General features: G+C 42.9%; 1 protein-coding gene across 18 annotated transcripts in view; it reads right to left on the bottom strand.

The window, feature by feature from the left end:
- The window catches only part of LDB3 (LIM domain binding 3), a 452,171-nt gene that overhangs the window by 129,172 nt on the left and 304,786 nt on the right, over positions 1–18,213 (bottom strand). For 13 of the 18 annotated variants that reach the window (XM_029609315.1, XM_029609318.1, XM_029609322.1 and 10 more), the window contains one exon: positions 2,921–3,031. The exons of the other annotated variants lie outside the window; for them this stretch is intronic. In XM_029609315.1, coding sequence (XP_029465175.1) covers positions 2,921–3,031 — 111 coding nt within the window. The remainder of the gene's footprint in view (positions 1–2,920; positions 3,032–18,213) is intronic. 18 annotated transcript variants of the gene reach the window in all.

Raw genomic sequence — 18,213 nt, 5'->3', positions numbered from 1 at the left:
TTTTTACTGTGAGTTTTTGCCTCTACGGCCAACTTCTTTTCTAATTCTCTCTTAGCCTGTCTTATCAATGTCTTACATTTACATTTTCCCAAGTGCTCCTTTTACCCCTCAGCCGTCTAATAGTCAAACTGACTCCCTCATGGAGTCCTGCTTCAGATATATTTGAAAAAGTTTTTATTATGAGTTTTTGCCTCTATAGCAAGCTTTCTTTAAAATTCTCTTTTTGTCTGCCTTAATTTACCAGTGTTTTTGCTTTTTCCTATTTCCTATATTTGGATGCTCTTTTCATTTTTTAAAATAAGTTCTAGCATCTTTCACCTCACCTTTTAACCATGCAGGCAATTATTTGTCCTTCTTTTCTTTTTATTTTAATGTGTGGAATACTTCTAATCTGAAATTCCATTATGGTATTTTTAAACATCATCCATGCTTGATGTAATGTCCTCCCTCCAGTTATGAAGTCAAATTTGATCACATTGTGAGCACAATTGCCAAATGGCTCCACTACTGGTACCTCTTGCACCAAATCCTGTGTTCCACTAAGAATTAAGTCTAATATAGCTCCCTCTTTCATCAGTTCCTGGACCAGCTGCTCCATAAAGCAGTCATTTCATCTAGACATTTTACCTCCCTAGCGTGCCCTGATGGGACATTTATTAAGACAATATGGAGAGAACTGAAATCCTCCATTATTACTGTATTGCCAAATTTGTTAGCATTTCAGTTAGCATTTCATCATCTATCTGTTCATTCTGTCTAGACAGACAGTAATATACCCCCATAGCTATACTCATCCCTATCACACATGGAATTTCTCTCAATAAAGATTCCATAGTGCTTTTAGTCTCTTGTAGGATCCTTATCCTGTTTGACTCTATAATATCCTTAAAATATCACACCATCCCCCCACCAATTTGGTCCACTCTATCATTGAAATATTATTTGCATCCTGATATTGCACTGCTCCATTGGTTATCCTCCTTCCATCAGGCTTCTGATATGCCAATTTTGTCTACCTTTTCATTCAGTGCTTTACAATCTAACTCACCCATGTTATTTTTTTAAACTTCTGGCATTTGCATACAGATATTTCAAGGTATGTTTTTTGTTTGTATTTACAACTTTCCTAGAAGTTGGCAGAAATAATTTTGAATCTATTAACTCCGTCTGCTCTTTACTTAAAGGCACTTGGGCTACTTTTGCCTTTATTGGAACCTTTCTATCATGATTCTCTAACTTGCCTCTTTTGTCATTATCCATTGAAGATACCTCTTTCCTAACCATGCGCTGCTGAGGGACTGTTGGATTTCTCCTGAGTTACAGTTTAAATGCTGCTCTATCTCTTTTTTAAACATTAGCACTAGCAACCTGGTTCCATCCTAGTTCAGGTAGAGCCCATCCTTTTGGCAAAGGCTCTTCATCAACCAAAATGTTGCCTAGTTCTTAACAAATCCAATAGTCCATCACCATCGTCTTATCCATGCATTAAGACTTCAGAGCTCTGCTTGCCTCTGGGATTCTACATGTGAAATGGGGAGCGTTTCCAAGAATGCCACCCTGGAGATTCTGGATTTCAACTTTCTATCTAAAATCCACAATTTGGTTTCCAAAACCTCCCTCCCACACCTTGTCATTGGTACCCACATGTAGCAAAATAGCTGACTTCTCCCCAGCACTATTAAAATCCCATCTAGGTGATACACGAAGTCTGCCACCTTTGCACCAGGCAGGCAAGTTAGCAAGCGATCCTCATATCCACAGCCACTGAGCTATCTACAGTTCTACTGATAGAATTGCCAACTATAATGGACATCCTAACCCTTCCCTTCTGGGCACAAGCCCTTGGAGACCCATTTTCTGTGGAAGAGGATAATGCATCACCTGGAGAGCAGATCCTAGCTGCAGGATCATTTCCTGCCACATCAAGAAGATGCTCTTTTTCCAGATGACCTTATTCTCTTCCAAGGCAGCACAGGGATTGCCCGACTGCAGTTGGGATGTTAATACTGTATCCCTGAATGTCTCCTCTATATACCTCACTGTCTGTTTCAGCTACTCTAAGTCTGCTATTCTAGCCTCTAGAGATGAGACAAATTCTCTGAGAGCCAGCAGCTCTTTTCGCACTGAGTGCACACATACAACTTCTTACCAACTGATAGATGATCATATATATGGAACTCATTTGGTGCAAAAGACTGGAAGGCCCTCATCTTGCTGTTGGATTGCTGTTTCACTCTTGATGTTGTTGTTAGTTAAATAAGATTGCTAAGGGAGTAAGAATGCTAAATGCAATGTTAAATCCTTTAAACCTATTTTGGTGTATTTTGTGTTAGTTTGCAATGACCTACAAGGGAAAAACAGTTCATCTATTGATAAGGGCCGGGTTTCTTCCTTGCTATACCTAAATCCCTGATTGATTCCTGTTATGAAAAAAGTCCCTCTTGTCCTCTTAATTGAGATAACAGTCTATAAATCAAAGAATGTGCTTAGTGGGTAGGAGATGGGGGGTAGGAGGGGAAAAAAAGATACTGAAAGTTAACCTAGCTTTCTTTTTTAAACCAAGCATATACTGAAAATTAACATACACAAAATATCAATTTACCCTAAAATCTCTCTTTTCCCCCAAGCTTTAAGTCATATAATTTCCCAGCACAGCAATACTTACAAATTCTCTTCAAGCACCAGCAAAATCACCTTCTGCTCTCAGTACTCCCTCAGGATTTGCTCTTATTAATTTTGTATTATTTAATGTGCATCCCTTGAGCTCTTCGGTTAGGCGATTAAAATATTTAATTAAATAAATACATACAATTCCAGGTAAGGGGAAGCTTAGCAGTGAAGGTGAGAACTCACGATGCTATGTAAATGAATGATGAGACAAACACAGTAGACAGAAATGGACTGCGAAGCAAATGTATACCTAGACTGAGCAGAAATAGCAGAAGTAATAGTGGAAGCTGCCATGTTGATATTCTTGGATCCAGAAAAAGATTTAGTCTGTAGAGAAGCAGTGCTGGTTGCTGTAGGTACTCTGCGGATGACACAGTCAAAGCATGAATGTATGTATAAAACGCAATTTGCAAAACAAAACAAAAAAAGTTAGTTCAAACTGAGCTTTGCTATATACAGCATTTATGATAAGAAAGGAGAAACCAGTTATCAATCAGTTGTCTTTCAGTGGAATACACCTCCAACGGTAAAACATAAGACACACATTTCTGTAAAACACAAAACAGATTGGAAAAAAATCAGCTGTAAGGGAAAAATGATAATCAGGGTCTATAAAGCACTGCAACTATCAGCAAAGAAATCAGTTCAAGGATCACAGATATTTTCCTCTTGGCAGGACCAAGATGAAATGACCAAGCTTGCTTATTTGATTGTATGGAAGTTTCCAGGGAATTAATTAAAATTAAAGTAGACCCCTGATGCTAGGGTAAAGCAAAAAAAAAAAAAAGAAGAGGTTAGTATTGTGTTTTTGCGTCATGCTGATAAGATTTATTTCCACAGTCACATGCAATAATTGTTTTTTTTTTAAGACTTATTTGAATTTAGCAGAAGATGGTCCTTCAAAGCAACTGCTCTTACATCTCTATGCTTATTCAGATAAATAATCTCATAATAAGTAGTACTTAGTTCTTTAGATTCGAGATGAGAATGTTCCTATAATTTGAAAAATAAACACCAGCCTTTTGGGCATTACTTAACATTGTAACATAGCAATGACAGCATAAAAAGACCAAAAGGTCCATTCAGTCTGCCAACAAGCTTCTTATGGTAGCAATTTCTTCTCCATGCAGGTAACCCCAATATTTCTGTTAAAGATAAAATCTGGCGCTCTGTGCAGGCTATGCCCCATCCTTATATTAAGGTAGTGATGTTTTCAATTAAAATCAAGCAACTATGAAACCCATATCAAAATGACTTTTAGCAGCATTTTTACAGGGTGAGCAGCCTTTATGATAATTCAGACAATGCTGCTTGACCGTAGAAGCAGTCTTGTGCTTTTTCCCTAATAAGTTGATTTGAGTTATTTTTGCTCTTATCCTCTCAGCAATGGCAGAATAAGCATCATATATTTGTTTTCACTTGACTATGGTCAATTTTTGAGATTTTCTATCTATGTTGGCTCACAGTTCCTAAATGCTGCTATTTTTAATACAATAATGCTGCTATTGTCCCTTTATATTGATTTCTTTATTAACTCAGTATCAAAATATATTGCTTCTCAAAACTAGGTAATAGAACTTTCATAGATCAGAGTAGCTTCATGTTGACCTTCATATAGGACAACCAGAAAGTTCTGTGTACATTGGGCCATTCCAGTTTAATATTGAACACCATACTATATTCATTTTGGGCTCTATAGTCCTATTTTTCATACAATAGGTGGTAAAAATCAAACAGGTGAACTAAGCGGTTGCCTAGAGCACCAGCCATTAGGGGGAGGCAAAGAGCAGCCATATTGGGCTGCAAGTGGAGTCCATCCCACTCATGGCCGAGAGGAGTAGAGACTTGGCAGGCCGTGAGCAGCACCCATCCTGCTTGCGGCTGAGAAATGCAGACTCTTGGTGGGCCATGAGTGGGCACCTCTGTTTGTGTGTGATTGTGAGTGAGAGGGATTGTGTATGTAAAAGGGAGCCTGTGTAAGGGTGTGTGTGTAAATGAGGAACCTAAGTATGTGTAAGAGAGGGAGACCTGTCTGAGTGAATGAGGTCAGGATCGGAGCCAGGGCTTGGACCGGAGGGGAAGGGAGGTGCGCGGGGCAGAAGGTTTGCCTAGGGTGCCTAATACCCTTGCACCGACTCTGCATTCAAGGCAGAACCCTAGGGAGAAAATTGAGAGACAGAAGAAACAGAGTCTGTGCTGGAGATATGGAGAGGCCTAAGGGTGGAGCCCTGTGGTATAGGAAGAGCAGGATTCCAACTTCACCCTTCTCATCTGGGTTAAAAGAGTCAGGCTTCCGGACAAGAAGGGCCACTAAGGGGGGAAGAAGATGAAGCGAGTCACCTGATTTACAGTACAATACTGTAGGCTAAGGGGTAGATTTTTAAATGTACACATGCGTCTATGGTGCGTGCTTCCTGGCACACACACACCCAGATGCAGCTATTTTATAACACGTGCGTGTCAGCACACGTTATAAAATACGAGGGGCACACGCACATGCGAGGCGGAGTTTAACCAATTAAAGAGCGGACTGGGAGGAAACTTTCCAAACCACCTAACTAACCTTCCTCCCTCTTCCCCTCTCCTCCCAACCCCCTATCCCTATCCTATCTAATGTCCAAATGTTTATTTTACCCTTTTCTCCTCTTCCAGAGCAGTAGTTACTTGCGCACGCCACTCTTCCCCAGCACAGCGGCAAATGGACGCTGTATTGGCTGCCTCCAGCCCCGCCCCTCCCCCCCCCCCGGACCACCCTTTCTCTGGGCCCGGCACATCTGCGCATAATGGGAGTTACACGCATGGCTGGGCCCCTTTGAAAATGCGCGCGGTGCGCACAAGGCTCACCCACATACATAACCCTCGTTTTTTACGTGCATGGACGATTTAAAATTCGGCCTTAAGTGTTGTATTTCTGAACAACTAGAGAGAAGAAGTGTTTGATAATTTCCTGAGGTAACCTTGGTAATGAAAGAAAAGGAAACTCTTCCTTTGGAGATGTAACCTTTACTGGAGGGTTTAAGTCCCAAGGGCACACAAACATTTATTTTCTTCGGGGCTGCTCCAGCTAGCAATGTACTTCCATGCTTGAACTCTCTATCCTCTGGTGGATATTTTTTATGGGAGGAAGTTCTCGCTAATGGCCCAGACCATGGGGTCTTGCTTTCAGTGTGTGTAGATAGTAGGCGCATCCCATGGAGTGAGATGCTGGGACAAATCAAACAGGACCAGGTTCTGGGTGTTAAAATAAAGTTTACTGATTGGTAATAATCAAATTATAGTCCATTTGTCCACAGTGCTGAAGTTACGTCTGGCTATAGGTACATGTATATTTCTCTGTAGGCATATGTCCTTATATTTCAGGCATCTAGGAAGAGTTCCCATGGTGATTTTATTGCGCAAAGCTCATCCAACAGAAAACCAAGATTCCTATTGGAAGGGTCCCAACTTCACAGCAAAATAGGCCTACCTGACTCTATGTCCTTCCTGGACACCCAGCCCATTCTGGTCCCATGAGTCGAGATCTGATTGGGGGGGGGGGGGTCTCCCAAACTTCCTCTTTCATCCTTAGTTGTTGCTACTGGGGACTTCTCTTGGTGAAAGGTCAGAAGAGGATCAGGCTATGCCAGCACTCCATCCATGTGGGGAGAGGTGGATCAGAAAAAAACCTCCCCACACAGCAAATGTCCAAAACATACTTCTGAAAGTAAAACTGGATACATCTTCATCCATTACTGTCTCTCTCAGCAGTATCTATCACTGGTGTTTGCCTCACCTAATGTTTAGAGTGGGCTCATAGGTCTTCACTCCTGTGGATAAAAGCCCTTTCATCAGGAATAAAAATTTCTCTCTCTGTAAATTAGTAGGAAAAAGGCCCTCGGGCAGAGAGTGCACAATAAGATATCACTTCAAAGTGAAATGACAGGGTGAGGCTAGAAGGCCTCATAAGAGAGTAAGTTCTAAACAACCTCACTGTTTGGAGATTATCTGAATCTGATCCCATAGAATTCTAAAATGGCTGGGCTAAAAATGCTGAGCCATGCAAGCACAGCTCTCCAGATGGGAGGTGCAGATGAGGGAAGTGTTGCGTTTGGCGGTCCATGGGGAAGACCCATGAACTGCCACACTTACCCCTCGGGTCTGGCCTCCATTGCTGTGCCCCAGCACTGCCGGGCTGTCTCTCTGTCTCTCTCTCAAATGCAGCAGGATGTCGTGCTGTGATGTGGCAAGACACCACCCATGACTCCCGCGGCAGGACACTGCCCAGTCTACTTGGCCTCGTTCCTCCTAGGGTGCATGCATGCCTGACCTCTCCAGTTTTAAAGGGCCAGCAGCGGGAAAGGACTGGAGGCACCCTTTGATGACATCACTCTTCAGGCCTATAGAAGGCCTCTACAGATGCTCCTCCAGTGCCTCGGTAACAGGTCTCCCTTCAACCTATGTAGAGTGAGTTGCCTCAGCATTTTCAAGTTCCTGGTTTCCTTCATGTCTTCAGTACCTGATCTTCGTCTGGTCTCCAGTTCCTGGTCTTGGTTTGGCCTTGCCTTCAGTATCAGTGGTCCTTGTTTCATCTTCAGTTCTTCCTCAGGTCTTCATTGTTTCTCTTCGTCTTGTCTACCATCCTGAGCTGCTCCTTGCCTCCCTGTCCTGCCTATCTAGCCCATCTTCCCTTGGATGGATTCCCGGTATTGAACTCAGCCTGCCTTCTGGACTCTGCTTGCTGCCTGCCACTAACCATTGCATGTTACTAGACACTCTTGATTGCCACTGCCACTGCCACTGACCACTGCATATTACTGGATTTCTGCCTGTCTAGAACTGAGCCTCCCTTCAACTGCTCCTGCTCGCTTCAATCTCATCCACAGATCTTCTGTCTCATGGCAGAGGCCCCCACCTAAGACCTGCCAGGTCTGGCACTTGAGGGCTCAAGGGGAACAAGGGCTGGAATAGGTGAAGCTTCAGTTGGGCCTCTGCCTTATCCAATTCTGCCAGCCGACAGTGGGGACCTGCAGGTCTCCACCCTGCAGGTTGTGTCAACTCCATCTCAGTCCAAGGGTCCATGCCCACAACAGGATGGAAGTCTAATGACACCTAGTGGCCAACCCGTAGGGGTGCAACAGAGATAAGGGACTATTATGAACTAACAAAAATGATGGAGACTTGGAGGGTGCATGGCAGAGAACTGTAAAGCAAAGAACTGTCCTCCCACTGTGCAAGAGGATAATCTCCCTCCCCCCATCCCACTAGCATTAGAGGCAACAGTGTTGGAGCAAGATAGGGACTGGAGAAACAGAGGCTGTGACCAGATGCTCCTTCACATGCAGTAAAAGAAATACGATCCTGAACCCAACCCTGGACAAAGGGTCAGACAATGTTATTGGAAGAAAGCAGTTTCTCTGTTGAGGAGGAGGGTTTGTGACAACCAGGCCAAAATAGATAGGGTTCTCGTAGAAGCTCAGCTAAGGGAATTTTTTTTTTAACTCAGTAGTAGAGTCCCTGGTTTGGAGCAGGTTCAAAACCCTGTGTTGGAAAAATAGGTTATGATGCTGCATAGCAAATGTAGAACCTTCAAAACATCACACATCCCCTTCAATGGTATTCACTTATATAGGTCTCAGCAGGTTGGATATTAGTTTGAGAAGAACAGGCAGAGACTTGGTGTAGTGTTCAATTAAAAAGTTTCTGTAACTTAAAAAATAGAATCCAAGCCAAAATAGCAAAAATTATAAGAAAGCATAGAAAAGTGAAAACTTCAAATGATACAAACTCCTTCTCCATCTTCAACCTCTGAGTCAATGTCCAAAGTCCCTTCCCAGTGAAAAATTCTCTTCTCGAAAAATAGACAGGGAGATAGTGGTGGAAAAATATCTCCGTTCTTCTCACAGGCAAAAATACAACTTTTCAAAAATCAGTTCTTATTCCTGACCCTACTTTCACTAGACATAGGACAAAGCAGCACCTGGGCAACTGCAGACTCCACCTTTAAATGGGTGTAGTGCACAGAAGCCTAATCACGCTCCCCTCAGGCAGAGGGCGAAAGCCTTCCCAGAATGGGAGCAGGTCAAAACAGAACCCACTCTCTTGAAGACAAAAAAACTCTTCTGCAAAGGCAGTACCCTCCAGATCTGTGAAGGCTCTAGCAGAGCTACTGTAGTCACTTATCCCAGTAGTGCAGGCTGGGGGGTGGGGGGGGGGGAGCAAATGGAATCACCAAGAACAACTCCCCTTCTTCTTCCATCATAAATCTAAATCCAACCACACTGCTCATGCTCAGACAACGATTTTCATAGCCTGAGCTGGAACAATCCCAGCTCCCTGGGCGGGAAAAAAAAATATCTTAGGGTTAGTCTCCAAAGAGAATAAAGATCCCCAGTGGAGATTTAGTAAGGAAAAACAAGGTGTCCCTTACATCTATTTGCCTCTACCTAATAAAAGAATCTATGGGAAAACCTGAACCGTCTTCTGTTTCTTCTGATAGTCTGGTTCCACCAGCACTTTTGGAGAGTTCCGGAGAAACATCTGTTACACCAACAACTTTAATGGTGAACCTTGTGTTGGAGTCAGATTGGGACTGGATTCTGAGTTTATTTACTGTGTTTATTTATGAATTGCTTTCAAACAGCTAAGCGATTTACAAGTTACATACATAATTTTCTCAAACATAGGGAAGATTTATTTGAAAAACTGAACATTAGAATGCTCCCAGATGTGGCAAAAGCCACAGAAAAGGTGGTGATGTTAATAGCTTGCGCTCAAGAGTGATAAAGATAGGAGCAGCATTTTTTTTTCTCAAATGTCCATGTGAATGTCTTGCTAATTATAATGTGACATATGCATTTTTCGAGCCTGTGCAATTGATTTTCTTCCTTATGATAAGTTGGTCCCATGTCCCACTCCAGAGACTACACGCAAGGATAGTGCAATGCCTATTTTTCTGTTTTCTTTATCCCTCCTCATTTAGGATTGGCATCAGGGTGACTGGAGTTTTTGTTCCATTTCATCTCTTGCAGGCTGACTTGGTTCTGTGCTTTCCTTATGGTTTAGTGATGTTCTGCTTTCCTAGATGGAGGACTGAAGAGTGTTTATTCCTATTTTGGTAATTGTTGTGTTTTATTGTTTTCTACTTTGATCACTTTTGCCTAACAAGATAATAGTTCTTGAATTTTTGTTTAAATGTAAATAAATAAAAAATAAAAGACAACACATCAACATTGTATACACGTAAGGCAAGGAATAATTACGTCCTGATATCATGAAGAGAGCTCATTTGGTATCAAAATATCAGTGATTATATCACTTTGCTATTTCTTCTATTTTTGTCACATTTTTAAAGCTGTGTTATGGTTTGTCTTCCAGTTTAGAATCAGTGACATGTTACTTCTATATATCTGTTACTCATGAAGTTATTCTTGGTGTGACATTGGCATTTTTCTGGTTTGTATTCTATACTTAAATAAGAACTTGAATGTCCCAATGTTGCCGGTGCATTACAGTAAAATGTATATAACAATTTCCAACTGAAATATTTGATTTAAAAAAATGATTTCCCCCACTTTCATCAGACAGCAAGTGGTCAAAGCATAGGCAATCTTTGAAGGAAGGCAGTTTAAAATCTGAAATTCAAGGCTCTTACACTAAATAATATATTGTTAAGAATTGCAAAAGGAGATGAATGCTATTTTAAATAATGTTGCTTTATTGTAATCTAAATCCTTACCCTGGGAACAAGACAGAATGTCCATTCCATGGATATTTATTTATTTACAATATTTCTATCCTGCCTCTTCCTATACAATAGTTCAGGGCCGGGATATTCTATAAATGTTACTATACCATCATAAACTGATAAATCGTTTTGAACCAAAACACATTTTGTGGTTTTTGAAGCTCCTAGAATGTGTTAACCTTGGCAGGAAGCTTTTCTTTTGTTGTCAGCATCCCTGGAAGATTCTGGATTATTTAGAATTACAAAAAAAAAAAAAAAAAAAGGAATCATCCTCAGGAGATACCGCATCAACAAGATGGAAGTCTCTGACAGTTGTATACATTTATCATTACTAGGGTTATGCATTCAGTTTTCAATTAAATGAAAAATTAAAAACACTTGTGTTTTGTGTAAAAACAAATCTAAATTCCCCTCCTCCAAAATTCACAGGTTTTTCTGCTGACTTGTTTCAGAAAGTCAGTAAAAACAAATCAATGAGAGCTGCCACAACATTAAAATTCTTCCTTCTCCCGAGGCCTTCCCCATAAGCCCATTTGTGTGAACTTGTCAAGTAGAAAGGAACAGGAGTTGCTCCTGCCTCACTAGGTAGGTCTCAGCTCCAAAATGGTGCTTGCTGGATTTGAAGCCGGCACCATTTTGCCATTTTGCTGTATGGCTGTTCAAACATTATGACTGTACAACAAAGCAGCACCAGGGCTGGCCGACACCATTTCGGAGCTGGGAACCCAGTGGGGCAGGAGTGACCAGGGATCACTGCTGCCCCTTTCTATTAGGGCAAGTTCACACAGACCCCAGGAAGGGTAAGATACCTCCGGGTGGGAGGAGTTTATGGGAAATGCCTGGGGGATGAATTGTAAAGTTTTTGCAGTAGGAGAAGGTTGGGGACAGTTTCTTTATGTTTCATTATTTTTAAATTAATTTTTATTTTATAGATGTGATCCACCCAGCACTACATGTCCTGGATTGGGCAGAATATAAAAAATGTTTTAATTAAAAAAAATTGGTTCAGAAAATGAAATGACCCCAAATGAACCAAAATATGAAAAAAATAATCCCACCTGGAAAAAAAAATATTAACCAAAGAAAAAACATTTTTCCTACAAACCTACTCATTACATGAAGACACTGACCTCTATCCTGTGAAAATAAATATGCACAGAAGTAAATAATCACAGAGAAAAAGTGAATATCCTGTAAGCTGGCCTAAACATCATTATTTGTCATTGGACCTCTACTTTGGAATACTTTACCCTTGTCTATTGCTGATTTTAAGACATTATTACTACTACTTCTACTTAGCACTTTTAGAGCGCTACTTGACATATGCAGCATTGTACCAAAAAAAAATGAGACAGTCCCTGCTCAGTAGAACTTACAATTTAGTCAAGACAAACATACAGGGCAAAAGATGCATGGGGAATTTGAGGTTGTAAGTGTGAGAATCAGGGGTTAAGATTTAACAGCAGCCTCAAAAAGGAGGGATTTTATATGAGATTTAAATAAGGCAAGAGAGGAAGCATGTTACACCAGCTCAGGAAGTCTATTGCAAGTGTATGGTGAAATCAAATGGAAAGTACTGAGTCATAAATTGATGGTAGAGAAGAGAATACATAGGAATTACTTACCTGATGAGCATAGTGCATGAGGAGGGGTATAGAGAGATAAGAGGAACTGAGGAGTGAAGGATCTTATAGGAGTATGTAAGAGGCGCTTGAACCATATGCGGGAATGGATAGGGAGCCAATGTAGTGACTTGAAAAGAGTAGTTATATGAATGTAGCAATTTTGGTGACAAATAAGTCACACAACTGAATTTTGGATAGAGTATATTGGAGAGAGAGGGCTCACTGTAAGACCTGTGAGGTGCAGGTTGCAATATTTTAAGCTAGTGGTAATGAAAGAGTGGATAAAGGTTCTGGATGTGTGTTCAGAAAGGAAGGCACAGATTTTGGTGATGTTTTATAGAAAGAAGCACGTTAGCAGTGTTGGATATATGTACAGAAGGAGAGAGAGGAGTCGAAGGTGACGCCAAAGTTCTGGACTGAGGGGACTGGGAGGATTACAGTGTTATCCACATAAATAGAGAAAGGAGGGAGAGGGGCTTGGGGGAAAGATAAGGAGTTCTGTTTTGACTATGTTAAGGTGGCAGTGGGACATCAAGGTAACAATGTCAGTTAAGTAGGCTGAGACCTGAGACTAGAATACTAATGACATGTCTGGTGTATAGAGGTAAATCTGAGAATCATCAGCATAAACATGGTATTGAAAGCAACAAGAGAAAATCAGAGCACCAAGGGAATTAGTATACCAAATAAAGAGAAAAGGGCCCAGGACAGAGCCCTGATTCACACTAATTGAAAGTGGGATGGCAGTAGAGGAGAATCCACCAAAGGAAACACTAAAAGTACGATGGGAGATGTTAGAAGAGAACAAGTCAGGACAGAGTCCTGAAATTCAAGTAAGGTCAGAGTATCAAGGAATGGGTGGTGATTAACACTGTCAAAAGCAGCAGATGGGTTAAGGAGGATAAGGACTGAGTATAGGCCTTTGGTTTTAGTTATAAATACAGGGCATTGGAGACTTTGGTAAGGGCTCTTTTTGTTGAATGTAGAGGGCAAGAATCAGATTGGAGTGGATCAAGAATGACTTGAGATGAAAGAAAGTCAAGACAATGGTGGTGAACAGCACATTCAAGCAGTTTGGAAGTAAAAGGGAGGAGGGAGATGGGGCGATAGTTGGCAGGGCAGGTAAGGTCCAGTGAGGGAATTTTTGAGAGGTGGTATGATTACTGCTTATTTGAAGGCAGCAGTAACAGAAGCAGTGGAAAGTGATAGATTGAAGATGTGATAGATGGAAGGGATGACTGCAGTGGAGAATGAGCTCAGGAACTGGGTGGAAATGGTATCACAGAAACAAGTAATAGTGACTTTGGAGAAGGAGGAGAGAAGATGGGCTGTTTTCTGCACTGTGACCAGAAAAGGAAGAGAGTGTGGCAGATGCCAGGGAAAGTGGAGTAGAAAGAAGTGGCAGAGAAGTAGGTAGAGATGACCTGGCTGAGAACTCAGGACTAATTTTGTGAATCTTGTAATGGAAGTAGTTAGCCACAGTCTTGGACGAGAGTGAAGTGGGGGAAGGAAGCAAAGGAAGTTTGAGGAGGGAATTGAGTGTAGCAAAGTGACAGCAAGGGTTGGATGTAGGTGGGTTTGTCTGATGTAGTCTTCCTTGGCAAATGCAATAGTGAATTGGAAGGACAGCATGAATTTAAAGTGTATGAGATATTCTGCAGAGCAGGTATAGGAACATAGTAAGCACATTCTAGGGGTGAGCCAAGGCTGGGATCTAGTTCTCCTTACAGGATGTGTAAGGGGAGGACAAGAGGGTTTAATGCAGAGGAGACTTATGACAAAACTGCTTTATCAACTGACTCAGACAATATAGTAGTGGAAAGGAGAAAGAAAACAATAGTGGAAAGTATACAAAGGTCAATAGCTTGGACAAGACTGTGGGGGATGGTGATTTAGTGTGAAAGATATCAGATAATAGTCTGAGATAGGAAGAACTGAAATGGAGAATTTTGAGAGACATCAGTTGGAAGAAAGGACTAGGTCAAGACAGTGGCCATGCCTGTGAGTAGGGGTGGTAGAGCAGAGCTGGAGATCAAATAAGGAGGTTAAGGAAAGTAGTTTTGAGGCATAAGAGTCAGAGGGGTTATCAACATGAAGGTTAAAGTCATCAAGAATAAGGGAAGAGAAAGAAAGGAGGGGAATCATCAGGGGTTGATAAATGATAGCAACCGTGAGAGGTAGTGGGGTGAATAGGCAGATGGAGTGGGCCTCAAAGGAAGAAAAAGAGTTGGACTGAGGTGAAAGAAGAGGTTGAAACCTACAAGAGGGGGAAAACAGCAGTCCAATACTATCACTATGGCCTACTGTATGGACGAAAAGATAACTTCCATGACAGAGAACAGCAAGTGAAGCAGAGTCCTCGGGGGAAAGCCTCATCTCAGTCAAGGTAAGGAGATGAAGAGTATGAGATAAAGAGGTCATGAATATAGGCAAGCTTTTTGGAAATAGAGTGGGCATTTCAGGGGGAACACAAGAAAGGAAGAGAAGTGTGTGTGTGTGGGGGGGGGGGGGTGGGGGGGGGGGGGGGCGGGGGGAGAAGGGGAATTGTGATAAGACCAGAGGAGTATTGGTTTGATATGCACTGAAAGTTGCCTTGGAGGGCCAGGATTGGAATTGATATTCCTGACTGAGAGTAGGAGGAGAAGAAGGAGAATATGTAGAAGAGAGGTAGAGGTGTGATGACAACAATGAGAATAAGATATTGTCAGGGAGAGTAGAGATGGCTGGATGAGAAGAAGGAAACTTTGAAGTTGTAGAGCAGTGAGCAGTGTGAAAGACAGAATAACAGGTGAGATAAAAAATGTAGGGAATGGAGAAGGTGGATTTGGTGTTAGTAGTGGTTTACAACAGGGAATAAGATTTAGTAGGATTAGCATCAGGAAGAGACAATGTAGTGCAGGCATAGGAAATAAAGAGAGGCCTGCAACCTCCCCAGTACCTGTCCAGCTGCTCAAGAAATGTGGAGTGGGGACAGCTCAGGCCTAATGTGAGTTGTGCTAACTTCTGGAGTCAACCACTAAGGCAGCTGGGCTGCAACCTCCTTAATACCTGGCCAACTGCTCGAGGAGAACAGGGTGGGAGCAACTGAGACCTGAGCTGGGTAATGGTAACTAGGGATGTGAATCGTGTCCTCGATCGTCTTAACGATCGATTTCGGCTGGGAGGGGGAGGGAATCGTATTGTTGCCGTTTGGGGGGGTAAAATATCGTGAAAAATCGTGAAAAATCGTTAAAAATCGAAAAATCGGCACATTAAAACCCCCTAAAACCCACCCCCGACCCTTTAAATTAAATCCCCCACCCTCCCGAACCCCCCCAAATAACTTAAATAACCTGTGGGTCCAGCGGCGGTCCGGAACGGCAGCGGTCCGGAACGGGCTCCTGCTCTGAATCTTGTCGTCTTCAGCCGGCGCCATTTTCCAAAATGGCGCCGAAAAATGGCGGCGGCCATAGACGAAAAAGATTGGACGGCAGGAGGTCCTTCCGGACCCCCGCTGGACTTTTGGCAAGTCTCGTGGGGGTCAGGAGGCCCCCCACAAGCTGGCCAAAAGTTCCTGGAGGTCCAGCGGGGGTCAGGGAGCGATTTCCCGCCGCGAATCGTTTTCGTACGGAAAATGGCGCCGGCAGGAGATCGACTGCAGGAGGTCGTTCAGCGAGGCGCCGGAACCCTCGCTGAACGACCTCCTGCAGTCGATCTCCTGCCGGCGCCATTTTCCGTACGAAAACGATTCGCGGCGGGAAATAGCTCCCTGACCCCCGCTGGACCTCCAGGAACTTTTGGCCAGCTTGTGGGGGGCCTCCTGACCCCCACGAGACTTGCCAAAAGTCCAGCGGGGGTCCGGAAGGACCTCCTGCCGTCCAATCTTTTTCGTCTATGGCCGCCGCCATTTTTCGGCGCCATTTTGGAAAATGGCGCCGGCTGAAGACGACAAGATTCAGAGCAGGAGCCCGTTCCGGACCGCTGCCGTTCCGGACCGCCGCTGGACCCGCAGGTTATTTAAGTTATTTGGGGGGGGTTCGGGAGGGTGGGGGATTTAATTTAAAGGGTCGGGGGTGGGTTTTAGGGGGTTTTAGTGTGCCGGCTCACGATTCTAACGATTTATAACGATAAATCGTTAGAATCTGTATTGTATTGTGTTCCATAACGGTTTAAGACGATATTAAAATTATCGGACGATAATTTTAATCGTCCTAAAACGATTCACATCCCTAATGGTAACTGCAGAGTTGACCACTGAGGCAATTGGGAGAAGTATGACCAGCTGCTGAGTGAGCATGGAGTGGGAGCAGTTCAGGCCCAAAGTGGGCTGTGGTGACTTCTGGAGTCAACCATTGAGGTAGCTGGGTCAAGTATGCAGATGGGCTGCAACCTCCCCAGTTTCTTTTAGGAAACACGTTAAAACATTTTATTTCACCCAGGCATATGAGACATGAATATATTATAGTATTGTTTGGGCTGGGAGCACATGAGTTTAGCATGCTATTTTAATTTGTTTTTAATTCTTATTGTGCACCATATACCTAAATGTATGTTTTAACTGATGTTGTAATCCACTCAGAACATAATATTTGAATGTGCTGTATCTAAATGCTATAAATAAATACATACATACATTTTTGGAAGATGGGGAAAAAGCCAAGGACTGAATATCTGCAGGTATTTAGTCATGTACATGGTTCATGAATTTTGTAGAATAAGAAGCCACAGTGAATAAACATCATGAAAAACACTCACAAAACATCACAATATAATTTAAACAATAAGGAACAAAAACTTTGACATTTAGGATCGGATTTTAAAAGGATTACGTCGTAATATACGCGCGTAACCCTTTTAAAAGCCTCCTGCGTGCGCTGAGCCTATTTTGCATAGGCTCTGTGACGCATGCAAGCCCCGGGATGCGTGTATGTCCCGGGGCTTGAAAAAATGGGTGGGAAGTGGGCGGGCCGGGGGTGGCCCGGGGCGGGGCTGGAGCCTCCAGGCACAGCGACCATTTGCCGCTGTACCCGGGATTGCGGGCTGGCCGCAATCCCGGGTACAGCGCCGCTCCGAGGCCGCTCCGATTTCGGAACGGCCTCGGAGTGAACGGAGGAAGGCTGCACGGCTCGGCGTGTGCAAGTTGCACAATTGTGCACCCCCTTGCGCACGCCGACCCTGGATTTTATAACATGCGCGCGGCTGCACGCGCAGGTTATAAGGTCGGGCGTAGATTTTAAAATCTAGCCCTTAATGTTTTCATAAATTGACAATGATATAGTTGGAATAGGAACTGTATGTATTCCAAAGAATTCTGTAAAAGAACTGAGTGATGGTCTCTTGGCACTGTCAAGTATAAACAGGTTGAAAACCTATAGTGTTCAATGATAATAAACCTCTTCTATAATCTAGGAATTTTCTCATGGGCAGAGTTTACAAGAAAGCTGTCTCATGAGATGATAATAAAATCTCTGCAAATTGTGAACAAAAATGGCAGTCTCTGAAGTTTTTGTTCTGATTTGATAAAGAATGACATGAAGTCCTTAATGTCATTCTATTAATGACTACTTTAATTGTTTTTATTTGGATTTGCATGTTTCTGAAAAGCTTAGTTGGGAAATACACTGGTCTAGGGAGAACGCCTATCTAAATAGTTGTGTCCCAGTTTAGTTTAGCAGCATAAGGTATTCTGGGTGGGGGACACCCAGGATCCTCATTGTTCAAAGTTTTATTTAAATGTTTCAAATGATCGAATATATAAAACTACTCAAAATCCACTGGACGGCATTTGGTGGGGGGGAGATCGTTGTTATATTTTAATGTTGTGTGTGAAGGGTGTGGTGCGTCTGTCCACTTCAGAATGGTGGGCTGAAGTGATTGATGGAAAATGTGTCCCAGAAAAGTATAAATACTGGGTCAAACTCCTGTCATTTGACAGGAGTTTGCCCTTTCTAGTTTGGAGTTTGAGCAAGAGGAACTTCCAGGATGTAGTCGCCCTGGAGTAGCAAACCTGTGGGCTGGTGAGGCCCAGGGACCCTTCCAGTACAGAGTGGGACCTGCAGGGACTCTTCCCCACAAGGGGAGAAACCTGAGGCCATGAAGTGGGAGTGGTGTGTGGTGATTCCTCCCTCCAAGGAACTGGCTGGAATAATGAAGTAGAAGCAGAGACATTTCCTTCCACCAAGGAGGAGAACGTGGTGTGAGGCCGAAGAAGATAGT

Source organism: Rhinatrema bivittatum, chromosome 7 (assembly GCF_901001135.1).
Source record: "Rhinatrema bivittatum chromosome 7, aRhiBiv1.1, whole genome shotgun sequence".
Taxonomy (NCBI): domain Eukaryota; kingdom Metazoa; phylum Chordata; class Amphibia; order Gymnophiona; family Rhinatrematidae; genus Rhinatrema; species Rhinatrema bivittatum.
Note: the sequence above shows the minus strand (reverse complement) of the source record. Positions and strands in the feature narration are given on the sequence as shown.